This window comes from Equus quagga, chromosome 2, assembly GCF_021613505.1.
Source record: "Equus quagga isolate Etosha38 chromosome 2, UCLA_HA_Equagga_1.0, whole genome shotgun sequence".
Taxonomy (NCBI): domain Eukaryota; kingdom Metazoa; phylum Chordata; class Mammalia; order Perissodactyla; family Equidae; genus Equus; species Equus quagga.
Genome location: NC_060268.1, coordinates 94,845,432 through 94,869,064, shown reverse-complemented (window position 1 = coordinate 94,869,064; position 23,633 = coordinate 94,845,432). Strand labels below are relative to the sequence as shown.

General features: G+C 42.2%; 1 protein-coding gene across 1 annotated transcript in view; it reads right to left on the bottom strand.

The window, feature by feature from the left end:
- The window catches only part of ADAMTSL3 (ADAMTS like 3), a 312,372-nt gene that overhangs the window by 66,626 nt on the left and 222,113 nt on the right, over positions 1-23,633 (bottom strand). The window contains exons 17-19 of the mRNA XM_046655289.1: positions 22,743-22,872; positions 9,115-9,307; positions 8,824-9,003 (exon numbers count right to left, since the gene is read on the bottom strand). Of these exons, the coding sequence (XP_046511245.1) occupies positions 8,824-9,003; positions 9,115-9,307; positions 22,743-22,872 (503 nt within the window). The remainder of the gene's footprint in view (positions 1-8,823; positions 9,004-9,114; positions 9,308-22,742; positions 22,873-23,633) is intronic.

Below are 23,633 nucleotides of genomic sequence, written 5' to 3'. Positions count from 1 at the left end.
ATTGTTCACTGAAGACAGAGTGTTCTCTCTCTTTGTGGGTTTTTTGTTGGGTTTCAAAAGAGAGGAATGGAATGTTTTTTTAAATGTCTTTATTGTCATCTGTAACAGAAAGCCCTAATTATTAATATTTTTCAGTACAGAGAAAAGCTTTTCGTAAGCTTTTAAATAAATAATTTGAAATTGCCATTTACCAAATTATGATTTGTTTTTTTTTAACAAGTCAAATCATCATCTAGGAGTTTCCCGTATAATGCAAATTAACATCAACTTTTTATGAAACCATCACTGTTAGCCATTTTTGTCCATATACCACAGTGGTTAACTAGTAGCTGATGATCACTCAGGAGCCATTTCTAATGATAAATGTTTTTTCCCCACAGTACGAATGGCAGGATCATCTGTAAACCCTTTTTCTGGATGGGGGTCTTCTGTTGTCTTGTGTGTGCTAAGTTCAAAGTTGGAGGGCCATCAGAGGATGTTCACAGCTCAGAGAGGGAGCAGACGACAGAACCAGCGCCATTAATTACAATTCACAAAGCAGCAACCTCACGCCAAGCCTTCTACGATTTATTCCATAGAAATCTGGTAGATTACTCTGGAAGAGCTCCTGGGAACAATACACCCTGAATTCTGGCATCTTTGTAACTATTTGTCTGAGACCTTTAAACTTGAAGGTCAGTTTGGCAGGATATAAAACCCTCAGCTCACATGTTCTTTCTTTTAGCATGTTAAATATGATGTTCCATTGTTTTGTAGTCTGAAGTGGTGTTTGTTGAGCAGTCTGATGTTAATCTGATTTTCTTTCCCGAATAAGCAACTTGGTCCTTCTGCCTGACTACATTCATGCATTTTTATCTTTAAAATCCAGTCGTGTTAGTAGAATATGTCTTGATATTGACCATTCTGGGTCAATTTTCCCAGGTATATTATGTGCCCTTTCAATATGGTGATTTCAGTCTTTTATTATAGTTTTGTTCTGCTGTTTTGGTTTTATTTTCCCAGACTCTAATAATACATATATATAAATATACATATATATATATGTTGGATTTTCTTTCTCTGGCTTTCATATTTATCATTTTTGCTTGAGTCCTTTTTATTTCCCTTTGATTATTTTCATTTCCCTCCTTACTTTCTCTTCTCCGCTTCCTGTGTCCAGTCATTCTCGTGTTCTTCTAGTTCAGTCTCCATTTCTGAAATTTCTTCCCTCAGTTTTCTAATTCTTTCCTGAACCCTGTCAGCTATTTTTTCACACCCCCCTGTTATTTATTCATCTCGCTTCTGAGCTTTTCCGTTTCTGATTTGTTTCTGTTAATTTCTTAATTTCTTTTAGCTCCTTTGGTAATAGTAAGTTCTATTTTCATCTGCCTCAAGGCCACTTTTCATTACGTTGCTGTTTTATTGGTACTTGTATCTTACAGCATCGTTGTATGGGGTTTGCTGATGACCGTATTTAGATGAAATCAATTTTTTTTCTGTACTTTTAGGAGAGTGTGAGTGGGCGCAGTGTTTCGGAGTAGTTATCTTCACTGTGAAGGGCTCCCTCCTCTGGTGTTGAAAAGTATTCGAGATTTCTATCTTCTGGACTCTTCCACTCCCAAGGATTTGAACATTCTCTTTCCTTCACCCCTTGTGTTCCTTCTCAGCTCGGACTAGAATCCTGGCAGTTTTTCTTGGGGCTTTCTTCAGTCCTTATGGATGTGAGCTCCTCTACGGCTCACCAATCTTCTTACGGCCCTGAGGGGGTCTGCACCATCTTCCTCGCACTCAGCCACCCGCTGAGGCCAGGCGTCTTCTCTCAGGTTCACAGATTGGTCTCAGATCTACTTGCTGAGGGTTCTATTCAGATTAGGACTGTCTCCTTGGAGTGGTGTTTATTGTTGATTTCTGCGTTCCGTGGCTCTTGGCCCTTTCTCTTCTCTTTTTAAATCTGTCTAGCTGCTAAACTTGCAGTTTCTGCACAGTTTCTGCTATTGTGGATGGTTTGGCCTCACTTATTTATATCACTTTTGTCAAAGTTATTTGTGTTTTTTTCCTTTCCTTCAGAAACTATAATTTTTCTGTTTTTGTTTTAAATGAAGGATTTGGGGATACTGAACAACTATGTTGCCATCATGATTCTGCTTCACTGGAAGCTTCCTAACCATTTTTTAAGGAACTACTATTAACAATATACTCTCAGATATCGTGGTGTTCTTTTTTCCACGGCTTCAACTACCACTTCAATGCTGATATTCCCAAAATTATAACTTTAGTGTAGATTTCCCCTGAGCTACAATTCTTTACTGATACGTTTATAGATCCTCAAACTACAGGCATTTCAAAAGTCAACCCATTTTCTCTCCCTTTCAAGTCACCTTCCAAATACGCTTTTCCTTCTCTTATTAATTTTCAAGTTAATGCCTTCTCTAGCCATTAAGTACCCAAGACAGAAGTCTGGGACATCCTTTTCTTTTTCACTCATTTCTTATCAATTCAGTTACCAAATGCGTCAGTTTCCTCTGCTAAATATCATTCAAAACTATCAACTGTTCTCTACCCCAATTGTGCCACTCTCTCTCATTGGTTTTATTCCAATCTCCATCTAACGAGGGCTCTCAAGCTCTGCTTCCTTCTTCCTCTAACACATTGTTCACACTGAAACCAGAACTGTATGTCTAAAAACCCTGCATTTTACTTCTTTACTCAAGCTCCTTCCACCGTGCCCTCCATGACTATAGGGACAAATCCGAATCCCCAAGCTTCTTCACAAGACCATGGCTGCAACCTCTCCCTTACGTCTCACCTTCTTCCACTTCCCAATGCATCCTATGCTCAAGCCACATCAGCCTGATAAACTTACAATCGGCGCCTTTGTCTGCGCTCTTGTCACTGCCCAGAACACCCTTTCGTCTCACTTTCCACACGGTTTGCATTCATCCTTGGTGACCCAACTCTAACGCTGCATCTTCTGCAACACTTTCCTGGCACCTAAGCAGACTCAGATGTCTCCACTCAACTCTCACATGGCTCTGCAGACGGAACACCTTTACTGGGCCTTTCCCACCGTTTTCCATCTGTCTGCCTCACTGAAGTGTGAGCTCGTTGAAGACTGTATTCTTGGTTGTCTCAGATTCCTGGTGCCTGGGGTAATCATTACAGCCGTGTGCAGCCACTGTCTGCTGATTCAATGACCGTGAGCACAGAGGCCAGTGGTAACAGGCATCAAATCTCTTTACTTCAGTCAACAAGTGCTTACCAAGCACCAAGTGGGATACAAACATGTGCAGAGATGGTTCTTCCCCTCTGGCAACCAAAATCTAGTCAGGAAAATAAGGCGTATTCAGGGGTTGTGTGCGTGTGTGTGTGACTTAAAATTTAAGTGGAACAGACAGAAGTGCATAGACTTGAATGCACTGGGTATATTTTGCATGGGTCATAATATAAGAGTAAACTGTCAGATTGAGCCTAAAAAGACACTATTCTTCAAGTAGAAGAGTGGTTATCTACATAGAGATTAATGATGAAAAACTCATAATTAATACTACTTAAAAAAAAGAGTAAAAGGAAGGTTTTAGAGTAAACCTTGAGAACTGGAACATTCTTTTATTCACAGAAGGAATACCTGAACAAAGAGTTAATGCATTTGGACCAAAGACCTTGGATCAAGACCAAACTAATTCTGCAGGATGATTGATGGAGTAGATTCCCATCCAGAGATCTGCTATTTCCTAGCCCCACCAAACACAAGTTACGAAGATACAGATTACAAAATGTCTTAGAGAAGCGCAACCAAGGTTTTTAGATGTTGTAAAAAAAAGAGAGTCCAGAGATTGAAACTTCTTGAGGGCATTTCTATCCTAAACACCATCAATAAGCTAAAACTGTAAATAACAGTGTGTCTGTTTTGAATAATCCCTTCATGCAGCTGAGCACTGGTAAACATTTCACAACAGGTTCATGGGGAAAAGAGCCCTGATTGCAACATTTGCCAATTTCTGTGGTCCCATCCTGGCTGATTTCAAGCTGACAACCTGATGTCACTGAACACAAGGTGGGAAGAGATCACAGTTGTTCTCCCAAGCTGGAATGAACGGTCTCCAACACACTACTGCTTTCATGAGTCATAACTAACAAATCCATTGAATGCCATATTTGGAAATCCATGTGTCCCGGACATACCTTGAGCTGTTCTTTGTAAAATTTCTCATCTCTAGAGATCTTTTCATTTTCCTTAGCATATGGATATATTTCAAGAACTGGAAGTTGGCAGGGATAGGTAAATGAAGAAAGGAGGTGAAGACGTTAGAGATGATCACAAGTGCCGGACAGATGGTGGTGCACTCACGAGACGGGAGGTGAGATGGGGGAGCTGGCTGGGAACAAGATGAAGAGGGGATCCCCTTGCCTTCCCATGATGAGGATATAACCTATTTGGAGAGCTGAGGATGTGGTATTGAACAGAAGGTTAGAAACTGTTCCTGGAGATAGAGAATCACTCGTAGAAGTTAGAGAAGAGGTCAGGACACAGAATCAATTATGGAGGGAAAATGCAGTGATGGAATCAAAGGGCCAAATACTGAACTTTTTGGAGATTTGGAAGAAGGTAAACCAATAGAAAAGATTTAATTGGGTAAGTAGGAAAAATAAAGAACACCAAGAAATACCATGAAGGAGAATGCTGAAGGTAGACAAAATGGTCAAATGCTCCACAAAAGTAAAGAGAATAAAGAATGAGGAGAGGCTACTGCATGTCATTCAGGGGACAGAGGCACAAAACAAGCTTCAGGGAGTATATGGGTCACAGAAATCCACCATTGGGAAGACTGCCCCCTATAAGAGTCAATGCTCCTTTCTTATAACGTGAAAGGCAGTGTAAGAACTGAAGGCTCCTTTCTGCCTAAAACTTGGTTTAGATCTAAGGAATCAAGAAAAACTAATGAGCCAAACGAATGAACAAAGGCCAACCACGCCATGAATAGAGCTAGTGTTGGGGAGAGAGGACTATTCCAGCTCCAAGACCTGGCTTGGTGAAAAATGGAAATTCTGGCACGGCTTCTCAGCCGCTCTGGGTCCAGGGGGAGTGGCCAGCTTCAATGTGGAAGGGCCTCATCCAGAACCACAGGATGGATGGCTGCCCCCAAGCGAGCCATCCCATGGCAGAGGGACTGGTCTGGCAGAAAGCTTTAGGGAGGGTGGCAATTTGGCATCAGAATCTCTGCCAAAACAAAGCAACTCTGAAATGAGAGGAAATTTCAACTAACAAGGGAAAAGCTGAACCCAGGAGGAAGCCCAAACTGCTGGGCAACACGTGTGCCTGACTGGCCCCGAGTCTGAATGTCGGATTCAGTCCCAAAGGCTGAGACTGGCTCTGCCTTCCTGCACACGTGTGCACGCCTGCCCCTCCTCCCAGAGAGAGGTTTCTGAGACATGGTCTTGGCTGCGAGCGGGAAGACGTCTCAATTGTGCTTGGGCTGACCTCTTGGAGTGTGCACGAGCTCGATCTTGCCCTGATGAATGCTTGCCTAGAAACCAGCCTCAGGTCCAACCCAGCTCACAGTGGTTACCTTCTGTTTTGTCTCCTTTTGTGTTTCCCAGCAAAAACCCTTCCAATGAGCGATTTCCTCCTCCTTCATTAGCAGTCCTGGGCTTTTCTACAGATCACCACTTCAACACCACTTCGCATTTCCCCTGACTTTGCAAAGACTCTTGAGGAAGAGCATTCACCTGCTCAGAGCTCTGTAGGGCCCAAGGGCCTGTCAGCAATCTCATGGCCACCAGCCTCAAGGACACTACAAGCCAGATGGGAAGACCATAAGGATGCTCAGGAAGTAGCGCCCCATTGAAATGCAATAAAAATTCAGGTCATTGTAAGTTAAAACTGGGAAATGCTACATGATTTTAGGGAGTGGAAGACTTGACAGAGGAGGGAAGCTTAGAGCCGGACCCAGAATTTGAGGGCAATGACAAGAGCGAAAACGCAAAGGCAAGCACGAGTGAACAGGGCGATGGGTGGTGCGTTGGTGATACATAACAGCAACAGCAAACTCAGTCATTCACAGAGAGAATGGACAGCGGAGAAAAGCAATGACGTCACCACCGGTCTCTACTCTAAAAGGCCAGTGAGGAGAGTGCATTCCACAAGACAGGATGGACCCTTGAAGATGTGTTTTTCCTAGAGACGAGAAGAAAAGAGAGAAGCCGAAAGCTTTTATTTCAGAGCACGGCAGGGGTTCCAGGTGCCCCCTGGCGACATCCGGAAACCAGGTGCCTGGTTCCTCCACCACCGCTGCTCACTCCCTGTCCTTCCCTTCCTGCCTCTTCCCGTGGTCAGGGCAGCACTTGCTCAGAGAAGTCATTCCCACGGCCATCCCTCCCTTGGACACACTTAAGGGCTAAGCAACCCTCACAAGGATGAGGGGCAGATAGGGAAATTCTTCTCAGACCATCATGTGCATTACGACCCCTGGGGATCTTGCTGAAATGGAAATTCTGATTCCCTAGGTCTGGGTGGGACTTGAGAGTCCTCATTTCTCACTGAGCTCCCAGTTTCTAAGAAGACGTCCATTTGGCTGGTCCCTGTGTCACACTTAGCGTAGCAAGGTGATAAAGCATTCACAGTGCCAAGAGTTCTCTCCACAGACACACGGTCCTTCCCTCCCGGAAGCTCTGTTTCTAACCTTATAGAGAGAGTTACTGCATCCTTCCCCTCCTCCGACAACGGGGAGCATCAAGACTTCACTTCTGGGGCTTAGCTGGGTGACTGGGATAAATACTGCCTCCCCACTAGCCTACCCAGGTACCCTCCTCTCTAACACCTTTGCTCGTTTCCCCCTGTCTGAGGCAGTCCCAAAGGAATGTTTCTGCCTTGGGGCTTCTACTGTTCCATGTGTACATAGGAGGGAAAATAAAGCAAACCAGGTTTTGCACACAAGGCTCCCCGGGGCAGACTTCTCCCTGTCCTTCCCCATCCCTAGCCTAGCGAGGATGTCTCACCCGCAGCAGCCACATCTCTTAGTCCAGGCCCTGACTGTCGGAGGAAATGCTTCTGCTGTCCCTCATCACCGACCTGTAGTGTGGCAACTTACTGGGGAGAGTCTTGGCCACTGGCACTGGCTCCAGCTCCTTGTGAGTTGGACAGAGGGAGTGGGGCATGGTGCAGATCCTGGAGAGATGGGTTCATTTCTTTTCTTGAGTATTTTCTGAGGGTTTGTGGAAACATTTATGTAGACCCTCAGTGGCCAGGATGAGGACCATGACCTGTGGCTTGTCAGCTAACATAGCTTTTAAATACTAGCAATTAAATGAGCTAGACAGTTGAGGCAAAATATAAAGCTGGAGAAGATGCAGGCAGAAGTACTATAATCCAAGCTACGCCAGGAGAATGTGGACTTTCCCTCACAGGGATAGGAGGGGCCCACTCTGCTAGGTGTTTCCATACCTGATTTCTCACATTATCCCCACAACACTCACTGCATTAAAAGAAGGGAAAATGGGGGCTCAGAAAGGTCAAGTATATTGAACAAGGTCACGTGTTCATCAGAGCTGGGACTCCACCATGGGTCTGTTTGGCTGGAAAGCCCTTGCTCTTGCATGAAAGACACGAGCATACACTCTTTGTACTAGACTTGGGTCACACGAACTCGGGTTTGACTCCTAGCTCTACCCTTGGGCAGGTCACTCCATTTTCTCCCTGTAGAAATGGAGACAACATCTGCTCCCAGGGCCGCTGTGGGATGAGATGAGAGCAGTAGGTTGAGACTGTGCCCAGCATGGAACTTAGGACTCAGGGAAGTCCGTTAATGTCAGTTCCTGCTCTTTCTTATCTCTTGAGATTATTTCTGATGTTAGATTTGTTGGACTGCCTCTCTACTCCCCAGAGATACACATCAGGAGGCAGTGACTGGAGGTTATAGGACTCTGATTACACACCTGAACTACCTGCTTCAGAATCTGTGCTAAGACCTCACCCTGTAGCAAGACTGGAGGGAAGGGCTGGGATACGAGTACCCTCAGTTCAAGAAACTCTGGGGAACTTAAAGTGGATCTTGCCGGCAAGAAGACCTATAGGAGATCCTGAGCAAGCAGATTTCTTGATGGACAAGTGATGGAAATACTGTGGGCTGTGAGATGGTTTGGAGATGGGAGAGTGATACAGAGGCAGGGAATCAGGTGGGCAGCGCAATATAACAGACAGAACCCTTGGAACAGAGTCAAAGGCATGGATTCTGCTCCTACGTTGCCAGCTGTGGGAGCCTAGGCAGCTGAGTTCAGCTATTTGGGTTTCACTTTCCCCACCTGAAAAATAAGGCATTGCTGCTAGACTGTGTTAAGTCCTGCCAGCACCAAAATGATATGTTAGAATTCTGCTCATTGCAATTAATTTGAGCTTGAGATGATAAGGGTAAAATTGGCAGTGGTATCAATAGGATGTAGAGCAAGTCAAGGTATGCAAGGTGTTCAGAAAGTTGAAATGACAGGGTTTAATGAATAATTCCATATGAGGAGACATAGTGGGGAGAAGAGCCAAACTGATTTGGAGTTTATCCTGGGACGCCATGACTTTGGCAGTTCCAAAAGAAGGGGAGTAATGGGATTTGGTCTAGGAGAAAGGCGATGAGTACAGTCTCAATAATATTGAATGAAAACTGAAAACAAGCTGTATGTGGGCCTGGACCAGGGCATTTCCACAACCCCGAGAGAGAGCGAGCGAGCGCCTCCTGGAACCTAGACACTTGACCCACCTCACACTAGTCCCAGCTCTAATCTTGTGGAGGAAATATCCAGAGGCTGAACAAAGGAGGGGCAAAGAGAAGGGACTGTAGGGTTAGGAACGGCCCTTACCTTCGACCAGTCTCCCGTGGTTAAATGTGGAGGACAGTCTGTTCTGGCACAGGACTTATGAGAAGATGCCTTGGGTCCTTGGCACAACTCATCTGAGAGATTCAAAAAGCTGCCATCTGTCAACAGCTGCCGACAGGTGACTCTCCGATTCTGAGTTCCCCCACCACAAGTCCTGGAACACTAAGAAGATGGAAGGAAGTGAGTCAATGGGCTTGGCCACGACGTGTTGGTGCAATGCAGGGCCCTTGCAGTCATAATCGTGGTGGCTGAGGAGTCACCAGTCTGCCATACCTGCTGCCATTCTTCAATATGCCAGCTTGGAGGGCAATCAAACTGATTGCATGCTTGCAAGGCATGGGGCTTTTCATCTCTACATTCCTCAGCAGGGGCGGGGGACTCCCCGGGGTGTAGGCAGTATACATCTCGGGTCTGGATTCCAACACCACAGGTAGCTGAGCAGGGTCCCCAAGAGCCCGTGTGCCACCTGTACCAAAAAAGCAAGTGGGGAAAGTTGAACTGTCCAATGAGACTATGCGCAACCATCAGAGCACGGGCAACTTCAAGTTCTTCTCCGGACTTCCAAACTTCATGCTCCAGATATAGATCCTAGAGCTAGAGTATCTCCATCAATATATCCAGTTAAACCACTGAAATATAAGGTTTAAAGGCAAGAAGTGTCAGGAAAGCATTTAAAGATTTTACCCATTTGGGAAAGTCCAGAGCAAAAAAGAAGCTGATTTCTCCCCATCCTAACCTACCATCATACGTCAATAATGAAATCTTGGTTTTGTTTTGAATAGAGCCCCAAGGCAAGGATGATTTATCTAGGTGTCAAAAGAAATTTTAAATGCTTAAAAGCACACTTCAGGAAATTTTCAGGGCACCTGGATTCATTATTTGGAATATCCCTAAGAAAATTCTCTAGTGCTAGCATTGGATTTACAACACGTATATATAATGTGATTCCTTTCCAATAAGATCTTGGAAAAATCAGGTTTTCTCATGAAACATCTGTAAAAATGGAAAACCAGGGCAGCTGCTTTTGATACGTCTTTCCAAGCTGCCTTGAAGGCAGATTCTCTCAATTCGCACTCCCAGTGGAAGCACCTCAGAGCTCCTAGTTTCCTGCACCCACACCCACGCCGGGCAAGATCATTTTAAAAAGTATTTGCCCATCTGACAAGTGAAACATTGTATATTATGGCTATTTGAATTTGTGGCTGTTTAATTATTAGTGAACATGAATTTTTAACTAGTTCCTGTAGAGCTCTATCATGAGGAAACAGTCTTGAAACGCTTAAAATGTACACAAAAGGATGCTTACTCCAAGGCACTTTTTAACAGCAAAAAAGTTTTTTAATTATATTTGACAAAATGGAAGGTGGCAAGCTAAATGTTTAACAGTAAAGGCAAAATAAATAATTGTCTATATAGCACAACTCTGGCAGCAATGAAAATAAAACAGATGTGTAGTTATTGATATAGATAAATGTTCATGATGTATTTTTATTAGAAAAGAAAACAGGTCATAAAATACCTCATCAAGTATAATCATATAGTTTTGTGTATTTATAAATGCATGCAGAAAAAATTTGGGGTAATTAGATATCAAAATGTTAACAGTGGATGATCTCTAAGTTATAGGATTTTTATTTTCTTTATTATTGCATTTTTTTTCTAATTTTCTTACGCTAAACATCAATTATCAGAAAAACAAGTAAGTTCTTTGAAAAAAATAGTGTTTATCCGAAGGTGATTTTCATTCATTCTCATTTCTAATTTCCTACAAAAAACATGTTTTCCTTGCATAAATAAGAGGAAAGAGGAAAAATGAAAACTAAAAAAGAATATTCAAGCAAATATAATAAAAGAGTAAAATTTTTATTTATGAGGGCAAAAGTTCACAATGAAGATATAATAATCATGCAAGTATGGAGACTGAATAGAAAGGATAAATATGTATAAAGCACAAGCTGTTAGATATAAGAGAAATGGAAGGATATATAATAAAACATTTTAAAAGTCATAAAATACTTGTCTCAGCCCCTGGCATAACAAGAAGGCAAACTTTAATAAGAATAAAGAGAATTCTTATTTCATTACTCCTTTCTATTGTTTTTCTAGCCTCTATTTCGTTTATTTCTGCTGTGATTTTTATTATTTCCCTCCTTCTGCTGACTTCGGGCTTTGATAACACATTTGAAAATCTTGACAAAATAGATAACATTTTAGGAAACTATAAAAAGTTCTATTCAAGAAAGAGACTAGATCCTGCTAATTTTGCGGTTGAGTTCCTACAAATTTTCAGAAACAAGTGAATTCCCATGTTATGTAAGTTGTTCCAAAGAAAAAGAGGATTCAAATATTTTAACGCATATTATGAAGCTAGGAAAAACCTGAGCGCAAAATCTGACGAATACATAGAAAGAAAAATTTTTTACATATGATTATATATTCTAAATCCTAAATAAAAGAGAATGTGTATGTTGAAGCCCTAACTGCCAAAGTGCTGGTATTTGGAGGTGAGACCTTTAGGAGGTAATTAGGGCTAGATGAGGTCACGAGGGTGGAGCCCTCACCAGGGGGTTAGTGCCCTTATAAGAAGAGAATCCAGAGAGCTTGCTCTCCTCTCTCTCGGCCACCGAGGAAACAGCAGGAAGGCAGCTGTCTGCAAGCCAGGAAAAGAGCTCTCAATAGGAACTGAACTTGATCTTGAACTTTCCAGCCTCTAAAACTGTGAGGAAATAAATTTTTGTTGTTTAAGTCACCAGTCTATGGTATGTTGTTATCACAGCCTGAGCTGACTAATACAGTATACTTTCCGACCACAGTGGAACTGTATTAGACAATCTCCAAATATCCAGAAACTATGGAATAATCTAAATTACTCATGGGTCAAAGAAGAAATCACAGTGGAAATTAGACAGTATTTTTATATGCATGTTAATAAAAATATGAAATGTCAAAATCTGTGGGATGCAGCTGAAGCCATTATTAGAAGAAAATTAATAGCTTTATTTTATTTATTTATTTTTTAGTTTTTGTGAATTTATAGGCTGGAGATTAACTACTTTCTTTCTTTTTTTTTTTTCCTTTAAAGATTGGCACCTGGGCTAACAACTGTTGCCAATCCTTTGTTTGTTTTTCTTTTCTGCTTTATCTCCCCAAACCCGCCCTGTACACAGTTGTATATCTTAGCTGCAGGTCCTTCTAGTTGTGTGATGTGGGATGCCGCCTCAACGTGGCCTGACGAGCGGTGCCATGTCTGCACCCAGGATCCGAACCCTGGGCCGCCGCAGCGGAGTGCACGAACTTAACCACTCAGCCACGGAGCCGGCCCCAATAGCTTTAAATGTATACATTAAAAAGAAAGAAAGGCTGAAAATCATAATCTAAGTATCCATTTCAAGAAATTTAAAAAAGAACAGTAAATTAAACCAAGTAAAGTAGAAGAGAGGAAACAAAAAAGATCAGAACAGATATGAATGAACTAGAAAACAAAACGAAAGCTGGCTCTTCAAAAGACTAATAAAATTGATAAATTCATGGTGAAATATGAAGGACAAAAAAGAGAAGGCATAAATTATCAACATTAAGAATTTAAGAGGGGATCTCAAAGCATTAAAAATAATAACTATAATAAGTATATAATAAAAATATTATGTCAATAAATTAAAAAATTTACATAGACTGAAAATATTCCTACAAAAACCAACTAATCAAAACTGACACAAAAACGGAGAGAAATCAGGGGACAGCCCCATGGCTGAGTGGTTAAAGGTCCACGTGCTCCACTTAGGCAGCCTGGGTTGGCAGGTTCGGATCCCAGGCATGGACCTACTCCACTCATCAGCCATGCTGTGGAGGCATCCTGCATACAAAACAGAGGAAGATTGGCAAGTGATGTTAGCTCAGGGTGAATCCTCCTCACCAAAAAAAAAAAAAAAAAAAAGGAGAGACATCTAGGGGCCAGCATGGTGGTGTGGTAGTGAAGTTCTATTAAATTAGATTTTGTAATTTAAAATATTAAAAAAATAATAAACTCTAGTGTCAGTGCCTTTGGCAAAACTCTACTAAAGATTTAAGGCCTAAGTAAGTCCAACCTTACACAGACTCTTCAGAAAATATAAGAAGGGGGAAGACTTCCCAACTCATTTAGGCCGACTTCTCTCATAAACACAGATGTAAAAATTCTAAACAAAATATTAGCAATCTGTGATACATATAAAAAGAACGTTACATCATGACCAAGTTGGGTTTATTCTAGAAAGGTAAAGTTGGTTCAATCTCAGAAAATCAACCAGTGTTTATGACATTAACAAAATATAGGAGAAAAATCATGTGATCATTTCAATGGAGGCAGACAAAGATTTGATACATTTCAACAGATATTCATGAAAAAATTTTCTTAATCTGAATAAGTGCATCCAAAAAAATCAAGTGGTGGGGTGGAGGTGGGGGAGCAGGAGAACAGAACGAGATAGCTGATTGAGTTCCCCTGTCCCAAAAAATGGCAACAACTGTTAAAAAGAGGCATAAGAGTGAAGACATCCTCTCATACAAAATAAACATCTCGGTAGACCAGAAATCAAATGGAAACACAGTGGTAAAGTGGACTGAACTTCTCCAGGCTTACTGGATGCCAGGATTGCAAACCTGCAAGGACAGCTGAGACTCCAATTTGTACATGGAATTTAAACAATTAATATCACAGGAGATGGGTGACTGGAACTCAGCTCACTTCTAGAAACAAAGGAGTAGAGTGAAACAGCCTGACCCGTAACTGAAGGCTAGAAAAGAGATTCAGCTGTAGCCTGTGTGTATGGCTGGTGTTGACAGGCTGCCTGCGATGACGTGAAAGAATGGAGATCACCTGGAGCCCGGTTATTGAATCAAGCTATCACATTATTTTGGGAGGGGTTCTGCAATCTTTCTCCTGGAATGAACTTGCAAGGAAAATGATCTGTCTTGGCTTTGCCTCTGAGTGGAAGGAATCAAGAAAGTCTCCCCTACCTTATGCTAAGTGAAAGAAGCTAGACACAGAAAGACAAGTGCAAAGGAAGCAATATGAGACCTGGTTCTGATCCATGGAGCTTGGGAAGAGGAACTCATTCAGATAACCATAAAAACTCCAGGTAGGAACACGTAACTCCCATTCAATATGAGCTTGCAAACAAAAAGGTCCAAGGAGAGAAAAAAAAAAGTTGATGACATGAAAGATAGCAAACACACTCAACAGATAAGAGAATTCTCCCCAAAAGAAATAGAAGTAACAATAGCAACGCTCGTATAGCACTTACTATTTCCCACACTTGGTTTTAAGAGGTTTACATATATTATACTCTCTTTATGCTCACAGAGTATGAAAAAGACTTTAACATAAGTATGTGTGTGTTGGGTTTTTTATTCTTAGGGGCTAATAGTGATCCAGGAATTAGCAGATTGATCACACGTGCTTAGTTCTGTTCCCTTCCACTCACACCAAAAAAAATACCTACTAAAAAGACAGTAAAGGGATAAAATGGGATTAAACAAATGCATATATCCACAAAGACAAGGAGACAGTGAGAGAGGAAGCTGAAATATTTTGTAAGCTGAAGAGAAGTTGGAAAAGTGGTGATTAACTCAGCAGCTTGGAGAAATCCGAAAACTAAGCTGGTAGTTGGGAAGGTCCAGAAGTAATCAGCCATGAAAGGATCAGACACAAGATACTTCTGGAAGTAAGGTACAGTTGAAGCTAAATAGATTGGTTGGCAGTCTTTATATAAATCTGAACTCTTTTTGCCTGTCCTGGGCACGCAGGCGAGGTATTCGCCCATGCCACAGCAGAAGATGGGGAGTTCACTGAAGGACGTGAGGAGTAGCTAGAAGTGGGTGACTGTACTGATGACAGACATTCACTGAAGGTCTGCACATCGTCAGGCGAGACTGCCAGACTTCCTCCTTGACTTGGCTCAGAGAAAACATTTTTGATGGACAAAATTGGAAATTTCACATGGTTCACCTTCACATTTGTTTTTTAAAAGAAAGTCTTCCAAGTATTTTTGATGGTTTGTTGTTTCTACTTTAGGTTTTCATTTTCTGTTTTATAAGTTTAAATATTTTAAATAAGCTTATTTTATATTTTCTATCTGATAATTCCAATATCTGATGCTCTGTGGATCTGATTCCCTACTGATTCTCATCCATTGTTTCTTCATGAGTCTTTTCATTATGAGCTCATGCCCACTAGGTCTTTGTGGGAATTTTAAGTTCTGGGTAGGAGATCCATTCCTCCACACAGGATTTGCATTACTCTGTCGAGACCACCGTGAATTAACTTTTCAGAGCACACGGTCAGCGTGGATATAAACCCTACTCCTATATAAAGGGCTGCTTGTCACTTTGAAATTCTCAGTGGAGGTTTTAAAAAAACTGCTTTATTGAGGTAACAGTGACATGTAAAAAGCTGTACATATCTAATGTATACAACTCGATGCGTTTGGAGATAAGTGTACACCTGTGAAACCATTACCAGCATCAGGGCCATAGACAAATCTATCACCTCCCAAATTCTCCTTCCATTCCCTTTATTATTATCATCATCATCATCATCATCATTACTTTGTGTGTGGTAAGAACGCTTGACATGAGATTACCCTCTTACCAAATTTTAAGTATATAATACAGAATTGTTAGCTACAGACACTATGCTCTATATTGGAACGCCATTACTTACTTATCTTGCGTAAGTGTAACTTTATACCCTTTGACCATCACCTCCCCATTTCCCCTTCCCCCCAGCGCCTGGCAACCATCATTCTACTCTCTGCTTCTGTGAGTTGGACTATTTTCGATTCTACACGTAAGTGAGGTCACACAGCACTTGTCTTTCTGTGTCTAGCTTCTTTCACTTTGCATAAGGCAAGGGAGCCTTTCTTGATTCCTTCCACTCAGAGGCAAAGCTAAGACAGACCATTTTCCTTGCAAGCTCTCTTTTTCAGGTGGATATATTTTTTCTAATTTGCTTTTTCACTGAGTTAGACCCCGGCTTTATATGGGTATCTCCATTCTACTCCTTATTTTCTGCAACTCCAACAGCTTGTCTGTTGCCGGGCAAAAACTGTTTAAGCCACAAGGTCTAGATTACTGAGACCGGCAACTGTCCCCATGGAGGCACTAACTTTATTACTGGGTTACCATTCTAGCGTCATGCTTCCCCTTGTTTTCGGCTTCTGAGGACTTCCTGTTATTTTCTTACCAGTTCTACATTTCAAGTTATTTTTACATACTTTACCCAGTATTTTAGAAGATTTTAGCAGAAGGGCATTCAGGATATCTAGTCCATCACAAGGCTAAAAATAGATGTCTACCTTCATGGAAATAATAGTTCAGCAAATTTAGCTCTAGGGTTATCATGATTTTCCCTCAGTACTCTGGAGATATTATTCCTTTGTTTTATGCAAACTCCAGTTGTTAGTAAGTTCTTGGTGGTTAATTTGTCTTTCATGTCTTATAGCTTTTAAGATTTTCTTGTCATCTTTAGTTTTCTGCAGCTTCAGCATTATATATCTAAGTGGGGATTTATTTTCACTTATTTCTTTTGATACTAGGAGTGGATATTTTTTCTTAAGTTTTAGTAAACAGTTTATTTAATATCTCGTTTCTTTGCCATTATCTCCATATTTCTTAGCTTTCTTCTCTTTTCCCCACATCCTCAACTTTCTGGGCTTTGATTCATTCGACTTTCTCAGCATATCTTCAAGTCAGCAATTCTTTCTTCAGTTGTCTATTGTTTATTCTTTTATTTCATCGACTTCTTTCATTTCTGGATTTTCTAATTTGTCCTTTTTAATATTCACTTGTTCTTACTACATTTCTGCCTATTTCTGTTTCATAATTTCTAGTTGTTTATGTGGACATTATTTTCTAATTTATAACTCCGAAGATCCTAATAACACTTCGGTTAAAGTCTTTCTCGGATTGTCTTTGTGTTTTATTTTCAACTGGAGTGAATTCATCTTTCAACTGGGGAATCTGCTGGCTCACTTCACTAGGATTAGATTTCTTCATGTGCTTTGGAGTTTCATTTTCAGGCTCAACGTGAACAGAGTTTCTCTTTCCCCACCTCCCTTTATCCTTTCTCCGTCTCCAGTTTCATTTGCCTCCACCTGGCCCTCCAGGGTCTCCAGGCTAGAACCAGGTCTTATATGGAGAACACAGCACAGAAGCACCGTAAGGACACTGAAGATCTAATCACTGAGCTAACAGGTCATTGAGGATCGTGTCTGGTCACAGGCTCCATTCGTGTCTGTCCCCCACCCCGCTAGGTGAGCAGGCTCATGGAACAATGGCTTCAGGTTGTGATCAGCTCTTTTTCTGCTTCCTCTCACAAAGCAGCAGAGAACCTGGGTCCTCGCTCATGAATCAAAAGGAAGATGTTCAGTCCCCACTATCCGTAGGAACTGAGCTCTCATTTACCCCAACTGCTTTGGGGTCGCCAGCCCAGAAGAACCTCAGGTCCTCCCACCTTTCACCCTTCCGTTCCTTTCCCAGTCCAGGCAGCTGCTTTCATGATTTGGCCCTGGCTATGTTGTTTTCTCTCTTTTATCTGTACCTATCATTGGTCTGTATTGGGAGAATAATGTGAAATTAAAACAGCACCTTAATTGGAAGCCTATTAATTAGTTAGACTATACTTGATTGTATGTAAATTTCAAGTAGCTTTAGAGGCGAGGGAAATCACTGCCAGTAGATATATGGGTCACATTTTGATGACGCCCAGACTACATGGCCAAATAATTAGCAGGCTTTTGTTTCACTATTAAAACAATTAAGCTTAAATATGTAACTTATTTGGAGTGACTTCAGGATAACAATCTTTCAAAAAGTATACAGCTAGAAGAATCACTTAGAGTCACAAGGGACTGGAAATGGAACCATTATTATTCAAGAAATGGAGAAAAATTTCTTATTAATAGACAACGGACTAAATACAGATTTTTTTAAAATTCGAGAATCGGGTAACAAGTTGGTCCAAAAACACATCACTCTCTCTGGCTTTCCTGGTCCCTCCCTAGCAGCGCTGAATCCTGTCAGAGAAGAAGGCTCTCCTCAGGCGAGCGGGACCATTATGTAACACTGCCTGTTTCTACAGGCTCCTGGTGCTCTCCTGGAAAAAGCAAACTCCACAAATAGCAGACACTCAGCAGTTATAGGATAGACCGGGGGAGTAAGCTCATAAGAGCAAATAAACATAGGACACCCCACCTTGGAGAGCCCAGGCTAATACATCAAATACATTTGCCTTTGGGTAAATAAAGATCCATTGACTGCCCAGCCCAATCTCAGTGGTAAGTTTCACCCTGGGGTGATATTTTACTGCTATTGCCCTTGGAGTCAGTAAATATTTGTATGGAAAGTATTATGCAACACCCTGTTCCTGTTATTCCTACAACACTGGTTTCTCGAACCTAAAACATTTTTGTAAACTTACCTTTATTTTGGCACCAACCTTTGTCTCTGCTGGTTTTTTTCCAATATAACTCTCAACCTTCAAAAAGATTATTAAATTTGCAACTTTGAAATGAGGAATAGTATTTCCCTGCACATAAAAACAGACTCTTAATTTTGCAAAGTGGCCAAGACGTATCGTGTGCTCTATTATTCCTAGCTCGGAAGCTCTGTGGGCAAGACACTGCTGAAGGAGATGATGTGCACAGGGCACAGTGATGAGGGGAGGCGACACTGCACACGGGCTGGCGCATAATTAAACCAGCATGTTCCCTATAGCAGGCTTAAGACACAATTTCTAGACTTGTTGAGAAATCTCGCTCTGATTTGCTGAGCAAAGGACAGAACCGCAAACCGAATTCCACCCCGCCTTGACCTCCCGGGCAGGGCAAGCAAAGGCTGTTGTTCTCAGAACTAAAACAAACTACTTATGAGTAGACAGGAGGATAAGTGCAAAAGAGACTAGGCACAGTGCTGAAGACGTGAGGGAAACACACGACTTGAAAGCACTACGCAACAAGGAAAGACTGGAGCTGAACGGGACCCTGGTGATCATAAAGTCTAATGTCTTTTATCATTATTCAGATTCAGAAACAAGGCCGAGAGAGCTAGGGGGCTTGTCTGGAATTCCTAGAGAGAGGCAGAACTGGGGCTCTCCCCCAGGGTCCTTCACTCATTCCCAGTTCTCTTTTGATTCTGAAGAGTTCCTCTCGATCAAGTGTCTCAGGTCAGGATGCTAGTTCATGTTCTGCTGGACTTCATCATACCAGTGAGAAGTGAGTCAACAATTACCCTTATGGGAGAGAATTAGCTTATTTCATAGAAGAGAAGGGCTCCAGGCAGAGGGCGTGGTATGTGCAAAGGCCCAGAAAGCATGAACGAGCATGAGATGGGTCATGGTGAACAATTTAGCGTGGCTGCTGAACAAGCTCCTGAGGGTGAGTGTGTGTGTGTGTGTGTGTGTGTGTGTGTGGTGAGGGTGGAAGTGACAGGAGATATGGTTCAAGAACACAAAAACAGAGTCACAAAAGATTTTATACGCTGTTATAGGTTGAACTGTTTCCCTCAAAAAGATGTCGAAGTCTTGACTCCTCATTCCTGTAAATAGACCTTATTTGGAAATAGAGTCTTTGAAGAGGATCAAGCTAGGATGAGGTCATGAGAGTGGGCCCCAATCCAATATGAGCACTGTCCTTAGGAAAAGTGAAAATTTGGACAAAGAGACATACAGAAGGAAGACCCTATGAAGGCACAGGGAAAACACCATCCACAAGCCAAGGAACGCCTGGGGCCACCAGAAGTTAGGAAGGAGGCGGGGGACAGATTTTCCCTCATGGCCCCCAGAAGCAACCAACCCTGCCAATACCTGGTTTACGGACTTCTAGTCTCTAGAACTATGAGACAATAAATTTCTGTAGTTGAAGCCACTCAGTCTGTTGTACTTTGTTATGGTGGCCTGAGCAGACTAATTCACACGCCACTGTAAGGAATGTGGATTTTAATCCACAGGTAAAGGAAAGTCAGTGAAGGGTTTCATGTGGGAGGGTCACATGATCTTTCCTAGTTATACACGTGCACACGGATCAGAGCAGGAAACACTAGAGACAGGAGCTTATTCAAAAACTATTGAAATAATTCAGGTAAAACACATCTGAATTACAACAGTGGCAATTAGGAATGAATAGGGCAGGTTCACAAAATATTGAGAAGAAAATTGTCAAAGTTATTGAGAATGCCATGTCCAACAAAACCAGAAAAAGCCACTTGATGTGAATCCCCTCTAAAAAGAGACTCAAATTTTATGATAAATGGTGGGGAAAATGTTTGATTTGGCCTTAGTCTTGAAAAATTAAACTAAAAATCATGAAATCAAGCTATCATATATTCAACATAATTTAGGTTGTAATTGCAACTGTGTGCACCAATTCTTAGAATGAAGAGAGAAGGAATTGTTTTGTATTTTCATATTTTTTTTTCCTGAAAAAACTATATGGTGATACATTATGGTTGTCTTCACTTTCAGAGCAAGATCATGGCAGGGTGATTTTTATAAAAACGAAATTGAGTTTCATCACTGTTCTCAGCCCCTCTTAATCCTGTGACATGCAAGTCACTCTCATTTGAAGTGACTTTTCAGCTGTCATCTGTTTCCATTTTCTGTTTTAGTTGTCATCAGGTCAACTTTTGCCCATATCATCATTTATCATTGGTCTGGGCTAGAAATAGAAGACAGAACTGTGGTGAAGACTAGCTTTATGTCGATATGGAATAAGATTTGAATTAGAATTAAAATGTATCCCCAAATTTTGCATAGTATTTTCTTCTTTTGACTCTTCTTTGTTCGTGGCTATGAGAATTTCATGCTTAGCCAAACTGCAGTCACTATTTCAAGTTTGTGCACGTTCCAAATCATTTCTTTTATAGTCACCTTTCCAGAAAGAGTGTGCCGGCTCGTGTAGAGAAAGGGGAGGTAGTACACGATTCCAATTTCATGGGAAAATATGTTGAGATGGTAAACTAGGTTTTTTTCCTCCTCCCGGTATTTCCCGGTTCAGACAGGTAGTCATCTGTTTCCATCTACAGAGCCTGAGGGGAGGGATGTGGCAGGGAAGGAAAATCAAAACCCTGGCTTTTCCAAAAAATATCTTGAGTCAGTGGTTCCAATATTAGAATAAGAAAACACTGAGAAACTTAGATAAGTAATTTGGATTACTAAGTTTTATACGCTTAGCTTCAGTGCCATCTCTCTAAAGATAAAAGGGACGTTCCAAGCGGATATATACTCAGCATGACTCCCACATTTTGATGATCTTGGAAAGAGCTGGACACACGTGACAAAGTGGGCGTCCTGACACTGAGTTGGCTCAAGCCTTCCCAAACTCTTTCTGTACCATTTCTTCTGCTAGTCTTCGAGCGTGGATTGCTCTGGAATGCAATAAGCCTGGGGGTAGGCATGGGGGTGGGAGGTAGGAGCAAGCAGACTTTCCTACGCTGCTTCTGAGCCTTGCCCAACAAAGTAAAGACATGTACTGCATCATCTCAGCCAAGGACGTCAAGAGGCCTCTGACGCAAGTCAAGAGTTCCTGGTATTTCCTTAGCCTACAACCGAAGTCCGAAATATCATATTGGATCTAGAACCCTGCGGCTCCCTACAGGCATGGTCTCACCACAGAGGAAGCTGGCCTCCTCTCCAGACTGTGCAGGTTGGAGACCAAGACTCACAAGGAAAGGGCCCATCTCCAAGATATGGAGGGGTGGATTCCTAGGATGGTGTGACTGACTTGACCCCCACCCTCAGCACCCTCATGCCATCAAGGCAGGAGTTTCTACATCACAGCCAACACATTTCATGGAGTCAAAATCAGAACGGTCAAGCGGATTCCAGAAGCACAGTGTATTTCCGGAATAAACATAAAATAAACTTATCCTTACTCCAGTAAGGACGGAAGAGGGACACAATAACCTTCCTCAATTATTTAGAGTCCTAGACATAGCAGAACTCTCCTTTAGCGAATAAAGGTACCTCGTTAGATGGGCGACGTAATTACCAAGAAGCAGGAAAGAGAAGCTGGCAGAGAGAGGGGGCAGGTGACTGATAATGGGCTCTCACTTTTTGGCAACTGATTCTTATCACAGAAGAGTGGTCAAGGTAATGAAGGTAAAGGAGAGAGGAAGGAAAAGGTTGGAGGCTGGATTCTGGAAGCTCTCATGTGAGAAGCCAGTGATGCTGGTTATAATTCTCTGTAGCCAGTGACACTCAGGGACAGTGGAACATGGGGAAACAAACCTACCCTCCCTTCTGATGAAATTCCCCAGGATCTTATAAGGACTTAAGAAAGGAAGCAGATTAACGTTTAAGGTCAATCTTTCAAATCAAGGAGACCCATAAGAAGTCATCCTCATCTCTTCTTTGGGGCCTCTAACATTACACACCACAACCTGAGATCCAAGGCAACTCAATGGGAAGGGTAGTAACACATCAGTGAGAGTTCTAGGTAAGAAACAGGAGATCACTCAGTCATTCAACAAATATGGATTGAGCACCTACTATGTGCCAGTGCTAAGTCTACCTCAGATCCTGCGCTCTCTGATGTGGCATCAGGTGAAGAAGCGCCCTTGAAGAGACAGAGAGGAGAAGGCGAACAACCCTGCTGAGCTCATGGTTTTGCCAGCAGCAGGCCACCTTATGTTCATTCACGTTAGACGCAAACAAAAGTCAGGCTAAAGGGGATTCCGGCTCAACACGGAAGTATCTGTGCCTCTAAGCAAGAATCTGGCCAGAGCATAACTTGAGCAGAGAAGAGAGAGCTCTGAAACAGGTTCACCTGACCTCCCCGGGGGGAACCTGGGAGTCTCCTGTGCTTGCCTGCAGGAGCAGGTGCTCCCATCTAGACACAGTGTGTCCCAGAGCACAAGGCAGCACATACCTGGGCGGGCAGGGTTCTGTGTTACAAGCCTGGCTCATCGCTGGAGGACGGTGGACCATGTTGCATAAGGTGTCATTGACTGTCTGCTGAGTCTGGATGTGTAAGCACACTGCTATAGCTTCTTGATGGCCTGGAGGTTGGAAAGAGAAAAAAATGCAGATGACTGAGAATGATTTCTGGTGGGGAAAAAAGAAAATTGCTAAGCCGCTGCCCTTTTGACTGTATTGTGTGGCTGTAGGCTGCAGCCCATCGTGCCTGTGGGGGCAAGCAACTTGGCATATTCTGAAGTCTCCGGGTCTCTGATATTCCCTCAGCCACCTTTTAAGCTCAGCCCCTCTTCTGCCTCCCCTTCAAACAGACCCACCTTGAGAGATTAAGGAGCATCTTTGACTCCCTGTCTGCCTTCAGACTTACCTGCATTCCGAATGTACTCAGAGCTAGGGGTTCCCTCGAAAGAATCATCGGGATGTTCCTTCCAAGCACACATAATAGTTTCCCTGAGGGGAATTTTCATATCAGCTGCTAAAGAACAACACTGTCTCTATACCATTGCATACGTGCTAAATTTGATCTATAATCCTCATGAAAATTTTCATCATGGTTTGAGTTCCTGTTCGCTACCACTATAATTAGTAATATTTCCATTTCTGCTAAAAACAACAGCAATACTCCCCATTGGGAAAGTGCTCTGGGGGTGTAAAAGTACTTTCAAATATCTTATTTGAGCCCATAGTCATCTTCGGAGGTCAGAAGAATGGTATCACTCTCTCCACCTTATTAATTTAATAACAAGGAAACTGGTTTGGAGAGACATTAAGACATCAAAAAAGTGGTGGATTCAAAATGAAAAATTAGCTTTCCTGCCTCCGAATTCAGTGGTCTTTCTTTTGT